This window comes from Pteropus medius, unplaced genomic scaffold (genome assembly GCF_902729225.1).
Source record: "Pteropus medius unplaced genomic scaffold, Ma_sr-lr_union100, whole genome shotgun sequence".
NCBI lineage: Eukaryota > Metazoa > Chordata > Mammalia > Chiroptera > Pteropodidae > Pteropus > Pteropus medius.
Window position 1 is genome coordinate 24,686,154 of NW_024349800.1, and position 17,967 is coordinate 24,704,120.

Consider the following 17,967-nt stretch of genomic DNA (forward strand, 5'->3'; position numbering starts at 1 on the left):
GCATTCCCGACACCTTTCGTTTTTGCTGAAAATGATATATAAATTGGAGTTCTAAGCCACTGCTTTGAGTTACTCGTTTTTCCCTGGGTATCTCACATATATAAATGAGGTATACAGGTTAATAAACTTGTTTTTCTCATTAATCTGTCTTTTGTTACATGGGTTCTAGCCAAGAAATAAGAAAGTTAGAGGGAAAATTATTTTTTTCCTCTTCTATATAAATAAATGATTAAAAAACAATGAAGTAAGGGTTGTTACTAACTTAGTACCTAGAAATAACTATCAGATTTGGTAGTGGAAGAAAGAAAAATTGATTAATTCAGCTTCAGTAGGTCAAGGACAGACTTAATGGTGAATGGCATTGGAGGAAGTAATTGAGAGTAATGTAGGGAGGAGGCAAGAGAATTAAAATGTTAAATCAAGCTACGTTCAGAGACTGCAATATGCTGATCAGCTATGTACCAGGCCAGGAGGACACCTGCAGAACAAAGGAAGATTTCTGCTAGGATGGCTAACAACCCATTTCCCACACCTGTGGAAGGGGACACAGGAAAAACTATATTTAAGTGGCTGCAATACACAAAATAAAATTGTTCATTCCCTATGGCTAGAACCATAGGGAACGTATGGATTAAAGGCTTGGAACTGTCAGCAGGCCTTTCACACTACGTATTACCTTTTGACACTACATAGTCTTCCCCTTCCCCTTCCTCACTGTATGCCCATATCAAAGGAAATGGATAAACAAAGTCTTTAATGTGTAACTCACAGGAACTAAAAAATGATTTATAAACTGAATTCCCTGAACACTCTGGGTCCCTATCACTACTTTTACTCTGATTCATTCTCTCCGTCCCTCTCAGTGTTTTTATCTCGATACTCTACTGTCTCACTGTTCGTCTCTCAGGCTCTCTCACTCTCTGCCTCTGAGAGAAGACCATGCTCTGTCTGTGGAGTGTTACCTCTTTTTGAATAAACTTTCCTTTTGACTCTAACTTTGGCGCGTATGTTGAATTCTTTCCACATTCTCCACCAAAGGACCCGCTTCTTCTCTCAGTGCAGGGCTTGGTCTACCCCTCTCTCCACTCAGGGAAATTAGCCCTGTCCTGCATCTAGAGGACATGATCACTGGTTGGCCTGCAAGTTGGACCCGGGCAATCAGAGGCTCCTCACCCCTTCCCCTTTCCTTAGAAAGTATGTTCCGCCCACCATTTCCACAAATAGGAGCTGTTCTAAGGACAAAGCCTGGAGAATAAGGTGTTGAGACCATCTGTACCATATACATGACTGAGCCCAGTGAAGGCCTCTATAGAAACTTTAAGATTCTGGTGTGCAGGTGCATAGATCTACTTGTCTTGTGACCACCCAAGACAAGCCTCATAAATAAGTTCTCTTGCTTATTATAACTGCCACCTACCTATCTGGAGTGGTCTGCCTCTTTCTTTGGTCTCTCCCTGCTCTCCTTTTGGGAAGGGCAGGTTGCTGGTTTCAGATTTCACCCAGGAAGCTCCTCGTGTGGCAAACCAAAAAGCAGCCCTGCATGTTGCAGGGGAAATATCATGCCCTTATGGAGGGAGTCATGAAACAGTGGTGAACTCCATAGTGAAATGATGGGATTCAAGACACATTACCCTAAAAATATGGCACCGTGGCATATTGAATATTTGAAAGAACGTGAGAAACAGAATTTGAAAAATGACAGGTTCAAGGACTCTGACTTCTCCCCTGAAGCAGATCATAAGACCCTCATGTAAGAGGTGTCCTCCCTATACAGAGAGGATTCTTATCTCCAAAGACAGAGGGAAGCCAAGAGAAATCTGAACAAACAGGCCTTGCTAAGTTTTCCCACTTTACTACCCTTAGCTCATATCCTTTTGTCCCATCACATTTTCCCACCACTCCTCATCAAATCTAGTATAAAAACATTTAGGTTTAACCACTTTCAGATGTTCATTTCCTTATCAGGGATCCTATGTTACATAAAACTTAAATCTGTATGTTCTTCTCTTGCTAATGTCTTTTGTTACAGAGTCCCAGCCAAGAACCTAGAAGGGTAGAAGGAAAATATTTTCCTGCCCTACAGTTGCAAGGGTGGAATCAGGAGCAAATTGGGGTGGTTGTCCGTGGGCTCGGGAAAGACGGATGGACGCGGATTCCGGCCCGCCGCGGCGTAACGGTACGCGCCCAACGCCTTCACGAACCTTCCAGAAAGCTGCGCCGGCTCCGGGAGGAGGAGGAGGAGGTGGAGGAGTCGGGGAAGGGGCAAACAAGGTAGAGACAGAGTTTACACATAATGCCAATTTTCATACTTGGTCATTGAGGAGTTACTGAAGGATTTTAAGCAAGTGCATAATAACAACAGATTTGAGTTTTTAAAAGATCCCTGTGATTGCAGTGAGGCAAAGGAACTGGAGGAGCAGGGGAGACCAAAAGCTAGACTATCACATACTCAAATAGATGATGATGTGGGTTTGATCTAAGGCAGTGGCACTGAGGATGGAGAATATGAGATGGATTCTTGATATGAAGGAGGTATAATCAGACTTTGGAGAAAGGAAGAGAAGAACAAAAAAGAATGAAAAAGCTTCAGTTGCCTTTTCTACTAAAAAAAAAAAAGATAAGGCACCTATTTCATAGTATTGTGAGGATTAAACGAGCTAAAACGTGTAAAAGGGTTTAGCACTGCGCTGAACGACTGTTATTAAAATGCTTAGGCTCCCTAAGAGCCCGTGGCTACGTTATATAGAAGAAACTAGCGTAAAGCGAGGCCGTTGTACTAACTAGTGAAGCAGTTGAGATTTCCCAGGCAATCATAGCTCCAAAACTTAAGATTATCTGGTATTTAAAGGTGTATTTGAATCTGTAACTACTACTCGGTATCAACCAATAGGAGACAATCAATCCCTACACTTCAAGCAAAAGAAACCAGACACCCATCCCAAATCTGTCTTTTAACTCCGTTTCAAAATGAATTTAAAAATCAATGAAAAACAGGTACACGCAGTCAGGAATAACTGCTAAGCCCCCACGTGCTGGAGAGTAACCCGGAGCAAAACACACCTCGCAGTCGCGTCTAGTTGGAATTAACGTAAGGGACCTCACAGCCGAGGTCCGAATAGTGGGAGATGTGGGTGTCCCAACATCCGCCTTTAAAATAGCGTGTTGTCCTTTCTGCCTCGCAAGAATCCGTCCCGTCGTGGCCTTGACCCCTCAGCGCCTGGGGTCACCATCCCCGCAAGCCCCGACTTCCCCGGCACATTCCGTCGCCCGGCGCGCGGCGGGCAGCCTTGTACGTCACGCCAGCACCGCGCCGCCAGGCAGGACCCCTTCCCCGACTCCTCCTCCTCCTCCCGGAGCCGGCGCAGCTTTCTGGAAGGTTCGTGAAGGCGTTGGGCGCGTACCGTTACTTCGCGGCGGGCCAGAATCCGCGTCCATCCGTCCTTCCCGAGCCCACGGACAACCACCCCAATTTGCCATGCCCGAGAATGTGGCACCCCGCAGCGGGGCGCCCGCCGGGGCTGCCGGCAGCCGCAGCAAAAGCGCCTATCAGGACCGCGATAAGCCGGCCCAGATCCGCTTCAGCAACATCTCCGCGGCCAAAGGTATCGCTTCCGCGTCTGACCCCGCGGCCCTGTGGGGTCGAGCTCTGCTCTCTCACCCTGGGTGGGCATGGCTGACTTTCTCTTCCTTCAGCTGATCCCCTCCGTGAAGGGAACCTTACTGTGTTCTGCCGGTAATTCCCGACCCCAGTGTGGAGGCCTTTGGATTTGACCCATTCTGGGTCCTAGACTCCCATAGTTTTTCATTGGGTCACTCCTCACACTTAACCAGAAAGCAGGCGAGGCCCACATGCAGCGGTCCCTTGGGTTCTGACAATTGAGTGCTGTCGCTTCTTATTAGTTCCACTAGTAAAATGTTTGCACAATACTTTTCAGTTCTTTTGTTCTTATAAAAATACCATCTAAATAAGCTTCCCACGGCACAATTTTTGAAAACGAATTTGGTATACTCTTCGTGCTTAAATTGGGGCGAGGCCCTTTGTATTGGACTGGAGGACGGACCCGTCTTTTTTAAGAATTATGGAAAGCTATATTGTGCTTTTATGTCCTATGCATGTGCAGCCAAACACAGGCAAATCAAGAAACATGGACAGTTTGCTATTTTGTGTTTGTATTTTGTAAAACACTTTAGTGCATGGTAGAAATCAAGACCCGTTTCGTTCTCTTTTTCCATAACTTTGTGACCTTTAATCTCTAGCCAAGATTTCCTTACCTATAAAATTGAGGGAAATGTTCATGGTTTTTTTGTTTTGTTTTTTCTTTTAATGTCGTGAGAAGAGAAATTCAGTTGCGTTATTAGAGTCTGGAAGGAAAAGTGAGAAACTAAGACTTAGCGATCTTGCCTGTGGTGTATACTGAGTACAGTTAATATTTAATTCGGGTTAGAGAATAAGGTGCATGAAGAAGTGACAGGTGAGATTGGAAGGGCAGAGTGGGGTAAAATTTTGAAGGGCCTGGTGTCCTGGAAAGGCTTTGGCATAACTCCTACAACTATAGGTTATTCTTCTGTAGAATGAAGTAAGAGCTAATTTGTAGGGTTTCTGTGAGAATTAAATAAAGCATATAAAGAGCCATGTATATAAAATACATCCTTAAAAATACTCAAGGTCATTAGCCCAAGTGACTGAGGGTGTGATGAAGCTAAAAGAAATCCATACAGCTAGTCCTGGAATGATGTCTTCATTCAACGTGGTTTCTTTATGTTGTTGATAAGATGCCTTAGGAACTTAACCTTGTTTTTCTCAATTATCCTATGGTAAAAACTGGTTTCGATGTTTGTATTTTGGCCACAGTTCCGAGAGCCTATCAATGTCGTTAAGTCAGAACTTACTATACACTGGAGGAAGGATGGTAGAGTAAGAGAGAATGGGTTCTATTTTGGGCCTAATGAGTTGGAGAGTTCAGAATGACCAGATGGGCAGATTTAGGAGTCATTGGGAAGTTAAGAGAGAATGCGCCTGGAAATGAAGATTTGGTAAATAGTCATCTAAGGAACTTAGTGGAAGCTTAGATTTATTACATCAGAAACAAGATGTTAAATTCTTGGGCCATCTGGAGGGCCCAAAAAATCTATATAGTATGGTAGGTTTAAACAAACAAGATACAGAATGGAAAGTTTACTTTGGTAACCTTTGAAACAGCAGTGAACAGCAAATTGAAACTGGACAAGGGAGGTATGCATGTAGGAAGGAGAGGCCACCTAAGTTATCTCTGAACCTGACCCTTTTAAGTGAGGAGAGCTCAGAGCAAAGGGACACAACTAGTCTTTCCAAGTCGTCAGACAAAACCCTACAAACTAATCAAAAACTGCTGCCTTATGCATCTTTAGTTTAATTCGGGGAGCCAGTTTTTTTATTTTGATGCTACTAGAAGAGAGATAATAATAGTATCATTGGTTGATGATACGAAAAACCACACACACATATATGTAGTAGTAGTTCTAGTACTATTCAGTATGAGCCTTTTAACAGGTGATACTCTGTGCCACATAATATGCAGACATTTTTGGAGATGTAAGCAGTCTAAAATCTTTTATTTTTTGGATTGTGTATATCTTTCTAGAGTCTTTATGTAGATGAATATAAGGGCATTCTTAAAGTGAATTGGTCTGCTTGTGGAATCATAGCCATAGGGGTCCACTAAAATTGCCTAAAAGAGTAGTAATATTTACTGGGTAATTAGGAACTGCGGCTCCAAACCATGAAATAATTAATTGGAAAACAATTTTTAAATTATACCAAATATTTTTTCTTGGCCTCTAAGACTATCATTGTTCGCACAGTATAGGAGAAAGCATGCTAGTTGTGGAGCACACAAAAAATGATTAGGGCACAATCTCAGCCTTGTGTACATGGAGTGAGATGGTATGTGAGAAGGGGAAGATTTAATCATTTGTTCTGCACCTGTCAAAGAAAAGGAATGGAGTATTGTTCATCAATTCCAGTTTCTCTTAGAAAATAATAAATGGACTAATGAAATAAAAACATTCTCATGGACAGATAATAAGAACTTTGGAATGGTAGACTCTATATCCAGAGATGTTTCATAACATACTGATAATGACTGAAAGCTATGATTTTAGTTTTGTTTTTTTTTTAGTTAATGTTTGTTTGTTTTTTTGTTTGCTTGTTTTGGAGAGGGGATCAAAGGGCGTGTTTTTTCTTTTTACTCTGGTCCATCTATATACTAGCTTCACATTAGTGAACAAGTCTTTGCCCTCAGAAATCATACTCTATATAGTTAGAGGAGACAGAGTAAACAATTAGGAGGTCTAGCCTGTCCTATTGCTACTTTTCTTATTTTAAAGAATGGAGAAAAGAATACAATCCTCAATCAGAGCTAGATTGTACCATTTTGATACTTAAAGGAAGATTAAATAAATCCTCAAAAATATTCTGCCATAGGCACAGCATGAATATTACATACAGTGACTTTAACAACAAAACGAAGTATGTCATAGAATTAAAGGAGTAAATTATTCTGTTTCCATTAGATTATTATTAAACAATAAATTTTCGTTAGTGGACACTAAATGATTCTACACCCTATCCTAATAAGGACAGAATGATCTTTTGAGAAGAGAAATCCTTTGTTCTTTAAAGAGTCTTGATTTCTGTTTCTTCCTTTTACAGCTGTTGCTGATGCTATTAGAACAAGCCTTGGACCAAAAGGAATGGATAAAATGGTAAAATTAAATTAATTCATTATTTATTGAATGCTACCGTCCACACTGCAAGATCTCAGTAGAGAGTTAACGCTGTTTAAAAAGTAAAGCATTAGAAAGGCACTTTGAGAGTTCAGAAGAGTGATTACTTGAAGATGAACAGGACTTAATAATAATTCGTATTTTGTTTGCTTAATGCTTTTTAAACAAAGTACATACACAAAGGTAATTATCTGTTGTGTAGTTAGATAGAAAGTAAAGCTAGGTGCAAGGGCTTGGGTTCAATGCTCCTTATCGATGTAACTCTGTGACCTGACTCGTAGGTCTGGGATTTCAACTCTACTAGTGTTGTTGACTGGCAGCATAAAATAGATACATTATAATGACTTTTAAATAATATACCCTCAAATTCAGTGCTAGTTAACTTCCAAAATGAGAGGTCAGGAAACAACATGGAGGATTGTCTGGATGATAATACAGATCATTGTTCTTCTGGGTATTTTAATTCTCTCCTTGCTCATAATGCTTTTTGCCTTTTGCTGAATATACTAAGAAATAAGTTACCATGTTGACTAAAGAATTGTGTTCACCACTTTAAATAAGTTAAGTAAATGTCTAATCACTGTGTGTTGTACACCTGAAACTATAATATCATATGTCAACTGTAATTGAAATATTTTTTAGTTATCTTAAAAAAAATAGCTAATATTGAATAAAAAAAAGTGTTCGCCACATTCATGGTGCCGTCTTTGGAGGCCATGGTATTATTTATTATTGATACGAACCTAGGAATGATGGTAATTCCTTATAGTATTTTTTCTACCCTTTTTTCTTGTTTGGATTCCTTCTGTTTTACACAAATAAATAGCTGGAACAAAGCCAGTTCTTTGCTTGTAAAGTTGGACTGTTATGCATATTCTTAAGTCATATTAATGTAAGGGAGGAAAGTTTGAAATTAAGCACAGTTGTAAGCTATGCAAACAAATTAACTTCTCTACCAAGTATTAAAATTAGTAGATCTTTCTGGGTGTCACGTTAATGCTGGGTAAAGAAAAACAAAATTTTTGAAATCGCAGCTTAAAAAAATGTTTTTTTACAGATTCAAGATGGAAAAGGCGATGTGACCATTACAAACGATGGTGCCACCATTCTGAAACAAATGCAAGTGTTACATCCAGCAGCCAGAATGGTAAGTATAATTTTAGATGAAATGTTTTATTTTTTTAAGTATATGGTTTGATATTTGGTAAACAGTTAAGTTTTATTTTATCAGGTGATATCATGTGAGCATTGTGCATTTTTTTTCATTAGGCTAAACAGGCATATTTTTTAGTATACATTGTATGCCTAGCATTGTGTTTTTTTAGTGCAAGGTCCCTGTCCTTGTCCACAGGAATGTGTCATACAGTTGGGGAAGGAAGAGTTAAAAACATGAAATGGCACAAATTATTAGTTCAGTGAGAGTTAGTTGGAAGAGAACAAAAGAATTTTAAATTATTTCGTGTGCAAAATCATGTGTCTAAACTTACAGTGATGTTTATTAAAAACAACAGTTCATAACTCGTGTCAAGTGAGAAGTCACCATATCAGCAAAAATAAATTCCTATCTATTACAAAGTCCCCTTTAATTATTTAAACATAACTTTTTTAAAATGAGTCAAATAATGCTTATATAGGATCTGTTCAGGTAAACTTGGCAAAGGACTGTAAACTGACACTCTACTGTCATCTGGAATGCCCCATTTCGTAGCTTCCAAGTCTACAGGGTACCTATGGTACAACATTTATGCCTTTTTGACAGAAAGCAAAAGTTTACCTACAGTCTGAACCAGCAGTCATAATGTAGATTCTTAGTAGAGTATATAAGTAGAATTTTGTGTGCCACAAATATATCGGTTATTATTTTTACATGAAACCCAAGATAGACAACAAAAGTCAAGAATTATATTGAATCTTACAGTGTTGATAATAATCGGATTGTGACACTGATACGAAAGTCATTTGTTTTATATTTGAATTAGATGTTACTGGGTTCTCACATTTCTCATTAAATAACTTAGCATATTCTGTTTACTTAGCTGGTAGAGCTGTCTAAGGCACAAGATATAGAAGCAGGAGATGGCACCACATCAGTAGTCATCATTGCTGGCTCTCTCTTAGATTCCTGTACCAAGCTTCTTCAGAAAGGTAAGTAGAACATAGAACATACTTTATTACTGAATCTCACATTACTTACTAATTTGCAAACTAATCTTTACTGGGAATTTTAAATTAAATTTTGCTGTGTTTATTATATGAATTAGAAAGTTGTGTTTTTGTTTGTTTATTTTTGCTTCCTTTTTGCCAAGCTTCTTTTCTAATGGAACTTGACAGAATTTTGCTTTTCAAAAATAAGTGGTGGTTGTGTTACTAATATTGGGATTTGTGTGAGAATGGTGATTTGGGAGAGAAAGCATGGGTTCTTGCTCTATTAAATAGTGTATAATCAATCAGTAGTGACTCTAGTCACTTATTCTGTTTATTATGTATGTGTATGTGATTGATCTGTTCCAAATTAAATGGAAATAAATTATTAGTTATAATTAACAGTTAAGGTTATTTAAACCATTATAGTCATAGCTGAAGCATAAATTAATCTATAGTTAATAATTAAGTTTTATGACTACTTTGGAATTTTAATGAATAGAAATTTTTTAAATGTGCCCAAAAGGTAGCTTATTTGTTATAATTAAATAACTAGATTTTCACAAATGACAGGGATTCATCCAACCATCATTTCCGAGTCATTCCAGAAGGCTTTGGAAAAGGGTATTGAAATCTTAACTGACATGTCTCGACCTGTTGAACTGAGTGACAGAGAAACTTTGTTAAATAGTGCAGCCACTTCATTGAATTCAAAGGTGAGATAAACACTAAGTTTAAGTTTCATTAAAAACTGCAACTCTTATGCTGTGAGTTTTGTTTGATGCTGCACAGTTCATAAATGTTAAGTCTCAAGTGTGACTGGGTAAATAAAGTAATTTGTATAATTGAATTCAAGTAAAATTTACTCCTTCAAGGCTTTCAGATAAATTGTATCCCCATTTTACAGATGGGAAGATGGGTCTAGTGAAGTTAACTAACTCATCCAAAACCTATTAATAGGGCTAGACCAAAACAGGATTATCCCATAGTCCATCTCTTCAATATCCATGCTGCTTTTCTTAGTTATCAAATTTAAAGCAGTGATGTTCTTTTAAATTTCTTGGAAACTCATGTCACTTTCTGTTTTCTGTCATTCCCTTTGTCAAACACACTCATTCTTTTCCTTTTCATCGGTGTTATATCGATATATTCATTTTCTTCGAATGTTAAGTAGAGAGCTAGATAATATTAATGATATTGTTGAATGTCCCCAGAACTAATAACAGAATAGCATAATGATTACAAGCATTGGTTACAGAGTCTAGACTGCCGGGTTTCAATGCTAGCTTCATCACTTAACTAAGCGCTTTGACTATTTCAATTTCTTCATCTAAAGGTTGAATGAGTATATGAATGTAATTTGCTAAAACCACTGCCTGACATATGATAAGTGCTCCGTTAATGTTAACCACCAGCTATTTCTATCAGCCCCTCACTATTAGGGGTACACATGTATAGCATCTGATCACAAATTCATTTTAAACAGGAAACCTCCACATAAAATTAATTTCTTTTGGATTTGCTATAGAATTATTAGTAAACTTGACATTCCCATCTGTTCTATCAATGAAAGAGGAAAGCAAGCATACATTTTGTGTTCTTGGTGACAACCTGAGTTGAGACAATTCGCATGGAATATTTTCTCATTCCCATTCTCTCCATCACACCCTTGCCACCCAAAAAAAGTGATTAAGATTACTTCTTGAATATCTATGTCAGTAAAGAACTAAGACTTTTATTGTGAAACTGACTTTTTTTTTTAAATTCTAGGTTGTCTCTCAATATTCAAGTCTGCTTTCTCCAATGAGTGTAAACGCAGTGATGAAAGTGATTGACCCAGCCACAGCTACTAGTGTAGATCTCAGAGATATTAAAATAGTTAAGAAACTTGGGTAAGCATTTCTAATTATAACTAATTAATAAAAATTAATTTCAAAAATAAAAAGCTATTGCCATAAACTAGCTTAAATGAAACATACCTGTATGAAAGTCACAAAGCTTTCTTCCTTTTTGGTTTTGTTTTCATGAGAACTTGTACTAATGTGGGAATCTCAAGAATTTCTTTATATTCTCTTATGATAACAGGGCAGTAGTGTGATCAAAGAGGTTCAGGAATGGGACACAAACGTGAGGCTGGAGCACATTTTATTGGACTGATGATTTTTAATATGTTAGCAATCTGTTAAACTCACAAATTTTTACCCCCTGTTAACTATCCCCTACCTTGTTTTCTTTTTTCTTAGTGGAACAATTGATGACTGTGAGTTGGTGGAAGGGCTGGTTCTCACTCAAAAGGTGGCAAATTCTGGCATAACCAGAGTTGAAAAGGCTAAGATTGGGCTTATTCAGTTTTGCTTATCTGCTCCCAAAACAGATGTAAGTAGAACCAAATGAAATTGGTTCCTCATTTATGTGTTTTAATTTTCTAATACCTTAGATATTCATTATTATAAAAAATAGAAAATACTGATACTAGTGATAAAAAAAAGCATACATTTCAAATGAATTATTAAAGTTGAGACAAAAGTGGGAATTATTGGATCCAAACATGACAAATCTATAGCCTCAGTTGGCTATTCATTGAAATTAAGTATTGATTTACTTTATAAATGAAGACAAAGGATATGTGTGTAATAATAAAAACAGGTTATGTAAAGTTATAAGTGGAATTTCTAGATCCTTTCTAGCTTCTGAGAACAGAAATCTTCACCAAACCTACAATAGCGGGCAGATCTTTTGTCCTACATTTGCCCAAAGGAAACTTTAAGATTTCTCCTTTTATATTGCATTGGCATAAAGGTTTCCTGTTTAGTCATTTGTTTCTCTAATGTTTAGCCCATAAAAAGTTAATGTTGTTTTATAGGTCTTTGATAGAAACAAAATATGTCCTTGGTACCTTCTTTCAGCATACCAATTTATGTGACAAGGCATAAAGTAACGAGGATGCAGGTGAAATTATTTCAGTACTATATTTGAGGAGAATTGGCATATTCAGAAAATGTTATTTTACATTTTTTGATTATCAAAAATGTTCTTATAGTGTGTGTGTGTGTGTGTGTATCTCTATGACAGCAAGGTGTATAAATTAAAAGACCTGAATTAAGGTTGGTGTATATTCACCTTTCTAGACCTTTTCTATGTATATCTATGTATAATTTCTTCTTCTTTGGTATGATTTTGAATTTATACTATAATATTTTTATTAAAAGTCTTTTTCACTTTAAAATTCCTACAATGCAAATTATTATGTTCTTTTTCTAAACAGATGGATAATCAAATAGTAGTTTCTGACTATGTCCAGATGGACCGAGTGCTGCGAGAGGAGAGATCCTATATTCTAAACTTAGTGAAGCAAATTAAAAAAACAGGATGCAATGTTCTTCTCATACAGAAGTCTATTCTAAGGTATGGGCTGTTTTATTTTTTTCACCTCTTAATAATAATTGATTTTGGATCACTTCTAGCAATTTTTAAAGAAATATTTGAGATGGGTAAACCACTAGACATCTAATGAGTGCATTTGGGGGCATTCGTTCAGATAAGTACTCTAAAGTGGGTTCTCTTCCCACCGTGGTAATTTAAATGTGGGGTATATAATCTTTCTAGATCAAGATCCTAAATATCAAGTAAATTTTTTTGTTTTTAAAAAGCTAAATTTGGTCTAAAATTAATTAACTAAAAGAGGCATTTATTTAAGGGTCTGTGCATTTGCTCGCCTTGAAATTTAAGTTTTTGGAGGGGAGAATAGTAGATAGCCCATGAATTGAAAGACTCTCCAAAGTTTGAATTGATCTCCCACTTTTTTTTTTATTGTTTTCATTTAATAGGTAGACACATTCCCGTGTACTCTTTTTTAATGTTATGCCAGAAAGTACTGTGAATGCTCATTTTGTATAGAAACCGTGATGAAGAGTTGGAGTACCTGGTTCTCATTCCAAGTCATGTAATAGCTAATAACCTTGAGTAAATTGCTCTCAAAATTCAGTTGGCTTATCTGTAAAACAAGGATAGTAATTAATATTCACCCTTCTGATAGCACAGAGTTGTCAGGATCATTCCAGATAATTTGTGGGAAAGTGTAAAATTTTGGTCTTGAATTAGTCATACTTCATTCTAAATTCAGGAAGTACCAATAAAGTTTAATCAGATACACTCATTTAGTATTAAGAAAAATGATGACATAATTATTATGTTTTACAAATAGTGTCATTGGGGTATGTTTTAATATTATCTATTGGAAATCTTAAGGATTTTGAGCTTATAAATTTGGTAAGCTAATATTTAAAGCATCTCTTTCACAGATAATTTGAGTAATCATCAGTCATTTAAACAACAGCAAAATAATGAAAACCTTCAAGAGTGGTTGAACACCAAAATGTTTTAACCTAGCATTGGCATAATTACTGATTTTGTGTTTTAGAGATGCTCTTAGTGATCTTGCATTACATTTCCTGAACAAAATGAAGATTATGGTGGTTAAAGATATTGAAAGAGAAGACATTGAATTCATTTGTAAGGTAAAATGTTCATAACATCTGTATGTGTGAAAATGTCCAGTATTCAAATGTTATCTTAATTCGTAGATTTGACTATTTTTTCTAGACAATTGGAACCAAGCCGGTTGCTCATATTGACCAATTCACTACTGACATGCTGGGATCAGCTGAGTTAGCTGAGGAGATCAATTTAAATGGTTCTGGAAAACTGCTCAAGGTAACAGTGTTATAATTAAGCTTTATTTGCTTGGGTTTTTTGTTTGTTTTAACCCTTACTCCAAACTCATAATTTGGAATTTGTTTACTAAAGATTACAGGCTGTACAAGTCCTGGAAAAACAGTTACAATTGTTGTTCGTGGATCTAACAAATTGGTGATTGAAGAAGCTGAGCGCTCCATTCATGATGCCCTATGTGTCATTCGCTGTTTAGTGAAGAAGAGGTAATATAAACTAAGTAACAGAATGTTACAACTTGTATATCTTAACTTTTTAAGGTATAAATTGTAAATTATTTAAAGTAGCTTTCTCTAGGATAAAGTAAGCTAAAAATGTTTGTGAATTTCAGAGCTCTTATTGCAGGAGGTGGTGCTCCAGAAATAGAGTTGGCCCTACGGTTAACTGAATATTCACGAACATTGAGTGGTATGGAATCCTACTGCGTTCGTGCTTTTGCAGATGCTATGGAAGTCATTCCATCTACACTAGCTGAAAATGCTGGCCTGAATCCCATTTCTACAGTAACAGAACTAAGAAACCGGCATGCCCAAGGAGAAAAAACTACAGGCATTAATGTTCGAAAGGTAATAATTTAATCTTTATTGCAGAAAAGGTTAATGAAAAAATTTTAATCTTATAATTGTCTCTTGAGTGACAAGCTTTGTAATTAGAAGTAATCTTAGATTTAAATATGAGACCTGTAGGTTCATTGAGAATGAAGATGATGCCTTAAGTGAAAAGTATTATTTGTTCATTAATTCTGCCACATCAACTGTGTCACTTGGCAAGTTATATAGTCTGTGCTTCAGTTTCCTCAGTTGTAAGTGCAGGGACAATTAAATAGTTCTCAGGCCTGTTGTGAGGTCAAATGTATTATTAACAAGAAAGCTCTTACAAAGATGCCTAGCATAAACACTGTAAGTATTACGTATTACCACCAGCCTAGTACAATCACCAAGGGTAAATACATAGAACAGTGATAATTTCCCCTTTTGTATTTTATTAATGTCTCTTTTTCGTAATGTTTTATTAATGTCTCTTTTTATTGAGAGAAATAATACTTAATGGGTAAAAAATAACAATCCAAGGTGATTTTTTTTAGTAGTACAGAACTCTAAAAGAGGGTACTACCTAGTTTTAGCAAAAGCTTTATGAAGATGCAGTTTGGGTTGGTAGGAGATAAGGAAATTTCAGATGGGAAAGCAAATGGTTTTACAGGTGAGAGGGACCAAGAAGTTACTAATTTTTTCTAGAGCAGAGGTTTTATGTTGGTGATACAGTAGACTTTAAGGTTGGAAAGTTCAGATAAAACCTAAAATTTGAGGGCCCTTGAGTTTTGGGGTAAGTATGCATTTTTTTTTAATTCCAGTAGTTGGAAGCCACTGAAGTTTTTTTAACCAAGAAGCTAAGATGATGAAAAGAGTATTTTTAAGGAGGAAAGACAGGAGATAGGGTTGCTTGTTATGGCCATCAACAGTAATCCTTGGGAGAAGTAATCCTAGGATAGTGGCGATAAGAATTTCAAAGTGAAATTTGAGAGAGTTGGAAAGACAGAGCAGACCAGACTTGGCCATATTCAGAATTAGGATTCAGAGAAGATTTGAGCATCAAAGATCTAGTAATTTTTAATCTCCATGATCTACCTAATTTTTGCCAGGTTATTTTTAAATTAAAGATATATACGAGTTGTTTTGGAGTTAGGATTGGGAGGCTCCAGCATTAAATCATTTTTTCAAATTGTAATTGAAATTCAACCTACAATGTAGTGAAAAGCTTACTTAGTAGAGTATCTTACTCTTGACTAGACCAAGAGAAAACTGCATTTGTAAGGCCTTAAGTTATACTGGTAACAGTGTGGTTGGTGATGTGTATAATTTCAAATACTAAAAGTAATTTGTGCTAATTTTCAGGGTGGTATTTCCAACATTTTGGAGGAACTGGTTGTCCAGCCTCTGTTGGTTTCAGTTAGTGCACTGACTTTAGCAACTGAAACTGTCCGGAGTATTCTGAAAATTGATGATGTGGTAAGTATATATAGATTGTGAATTTTCTTACAAGGTCAGAAAGGGATTTTTTTTAGAGGTTTTGTGGGTAGGGGTCTGTAAATGTTAGTTTGCTGGTCATCAATGTAATAAAAGTTCATTACAGTCTTTTTCTCACTTGTAAAAATAGATGATTTGGATAATTCACTTAAATGTCTTCCATCCTTAAAGTTCTGTCGTTTACAGTTTTTGAAATTCAAATTTTTCTCTTGTCAGGTAAACACTCGGTAATCTGGATAACGCTGGCCACCTGGCACAATTATGGCCACTATAGTGCATCTGGAGTAGAAGATCACTCACTGGCGTTCCTTATGTTTGGAAGAGTGTATCCTCTATGATTTCCTGGGCCTGGTCTTCCAAGTTGGCAGTTGTTTGAAATTTTATTGACACAATTCAATGAAAATATTAAATATTTGGTTTCAAAAGGTGGACTACTTTATTACCCCTTCCCCCAGCAACATTTCAAATACTCTTGAAAAAGCCATATAAGAAGGGGGTGGAAAATGGATTCACATTTACCTGTTGACTTTTTTAGGATCTTTATCCTGGGTACTTTAAATGTTAAATTTTTTTTAACACGACAAGAAAAATAATGGCCTAATATATTTGTTACCCTGATAAATCCAACTTACATAAAAATACCAAAGTAATGTATATGCTGTTTGAAAAGTTAACAGTATAGAAAGATACAAAGTGAAAAATGAAACACTCCCTCTATAATCTTAATCCCTTTTTCTAAGAATAACCATAGTTGTGTTAATTGGGATTCCTTCTACAAATAAAAGTATGCATACATGCAGCAAATGTTATTTATACAAAAGGGAATCTTAACTGACATGTCTTGTTTCAGTGGTTTTAAACATTGTTTCTACCCTGATGAAGCATCATCTCTCACCATGTATAGTATAAAATCTAATCTCTGTCCTCACTTCAGCCTCTTTCTGTCAGTTCTGCACACATTGTAGCTAGTGACTTCTTAAAACTTGCCAGGCACTCCAGTTTGTAAAAGCTTTTACAGCTTCTGATTGCCTTTGAATAAAGGCCAGATTTGAGGTGGACCATACATTGGTCCTACAAAATCTGGTACCACTCTTCTGTATTTCACAAGGACTGTTATAAAAGCAACTGGGGCTCTCCACATTTGTGGAAAATTTCAGCCAACCAGTCTGAAGCTTTTCTTTGTATCTGACAATTCAAAATAACTGATTTGGTAAATGGTAAATTCTTAATATGCTTAGATACCTATTTGTGGATTGTCTAAAATTTAGTAATTCAGATTATTGTCTCCCCTTTTTAATGGATATTAGATGCTCACTGTAAAATAAGGTTTGGTTTTGTTTTTAGCTGTGTAAAACGAATGAGGTACATCCTAAAAACTTGTCAAAATACTTCTCTAATACAAATTCTATTGGAACTTTTATCATTTCTTCACAAGGTTGCGTGTTTTAACTGTAGAAAGCCCTAAAAATCCTCAAAAAATCCTGTCAGAACTAATAAATTAAGCAAAATAACAGGATGCAAAGTCAACACAAATCAGTTGCATTTCTATACAACCTGAAAAGGAAATTACAAAAGTAGTTCCATTTGCAATAGTATCAAAAAGAATAACAATAATGAGATAAAAGACTTGCACAATGAAAACTACAGAACTGCTGAAATGACAAGGAAACATCCATGTTTGTGGATTGGAAGACTTCGTAAAATGTCAGTGCTATCCAAAGCGATCTACAGATTCAATACAATCCATATCAAAATCCCAATAACACATTAGAAATAAACCCCATCCTAAAATTCATAAGGAATCTGAAGGGAACCTGAATATCCAAAACAATATTGAACAAAACTGGAAGAGTCACACTTCCTATTTTCAAGACTGACTGACAAAGCAATGGCAAGCCCAGAAATAAGCCCTCACATATATAGTTAAATGGTTTTTCACAATGGAGCCAAGACCATTCAATGGGGAAAGGCCAGTCTTTAACAGTGCTGGGAAAACAATGTCCACACACAAAAGAATGAAGTTGGACCTCTACCTAACACTACACAAAAATTAAAGTGGATCAAAGATCTAAGTGGCTAAATTCAGGTAAAATGAAAGCTTCATGACATTAGATTTGGCAGTAAAAGTTTTTGTGCATCAAAAGATAACTATGAACAGCAAAAAACCCTTGGAAAGGGAGGAAATATTTCCAAATCTCGTATCTGATAAAGGATTGAAATCCAGAATATGTAAAGTGTTAACCCAATTCAAAAACAGGCAAAGCACGTGAATAGACATTTCTCCAAGTCTTCTCTATTGCACATT

The 17,967-nt window shown here is 36.4% G+C and overlaps 1 protein-coding gene across 1 annotated transcript; it reads left to right on the forward strand.

The window, feature by feature from the left end:
• Window positions 1–3,331: 3,331 nt before the first annotated feature.
• CCT4 (chaperonin containing TCP1 subunit 4) lies at window positions 3,332–16,087 on the forward strand. Its single transcript, XM_039887043.1, has 14 exons — window positions 3,332–3,602; window positions 6,692–6,744; window positions 7,823–7,912; window positions 8,802–8,910; window positions 9,481–9,623; window positions 10,678–10,799; window positions 11,151–11,283; window positions 12,173–12,312; window positions 13,328–13,424; window positions 13,510–13,620; window positions 13,714–13,844; window positions 13,970–14,204; window positions 15,531–15,644; window positions 15,879–16,087. The coding sequence occupies exons 1-14, from the start codon at window positions 3,476–3,478 to the stop codon at window positions 15,891–15,893; spliced, it is 1,620 nt and encodes a 539-aa protein (XP_039742977.1). The 5' UTR covers window positions 3,332–3,475; the 3' UTR covers window positions 15,894–16,087.
• Window positions 16,088–17,967: the final 1,880 nt, after the last annotated feature.

Coding starts and splice junctions, on each gene's coding strand:
- CCT4 (XM_039887043.1), top strand. CDS start 3,476: ATGCCCGAGAATGTGGCACCCCGCAGCGGGGCGCCCGCCGGGGCTGCC. Junction 11,284..12,172: donor TATCTGCTCCCAAAACAGAT/GTAAGTAGAACC, acceptor TTTTCTAAACAG/ATGGATAATCAAATAGTAGT. Junction 13,425..13,509: donor ACATTGAATTCATTTGTAAG/GTAAAATGTTCA, acceptor TATTTTTTCTAG/ACAATTGGAACCAAGCCGGT.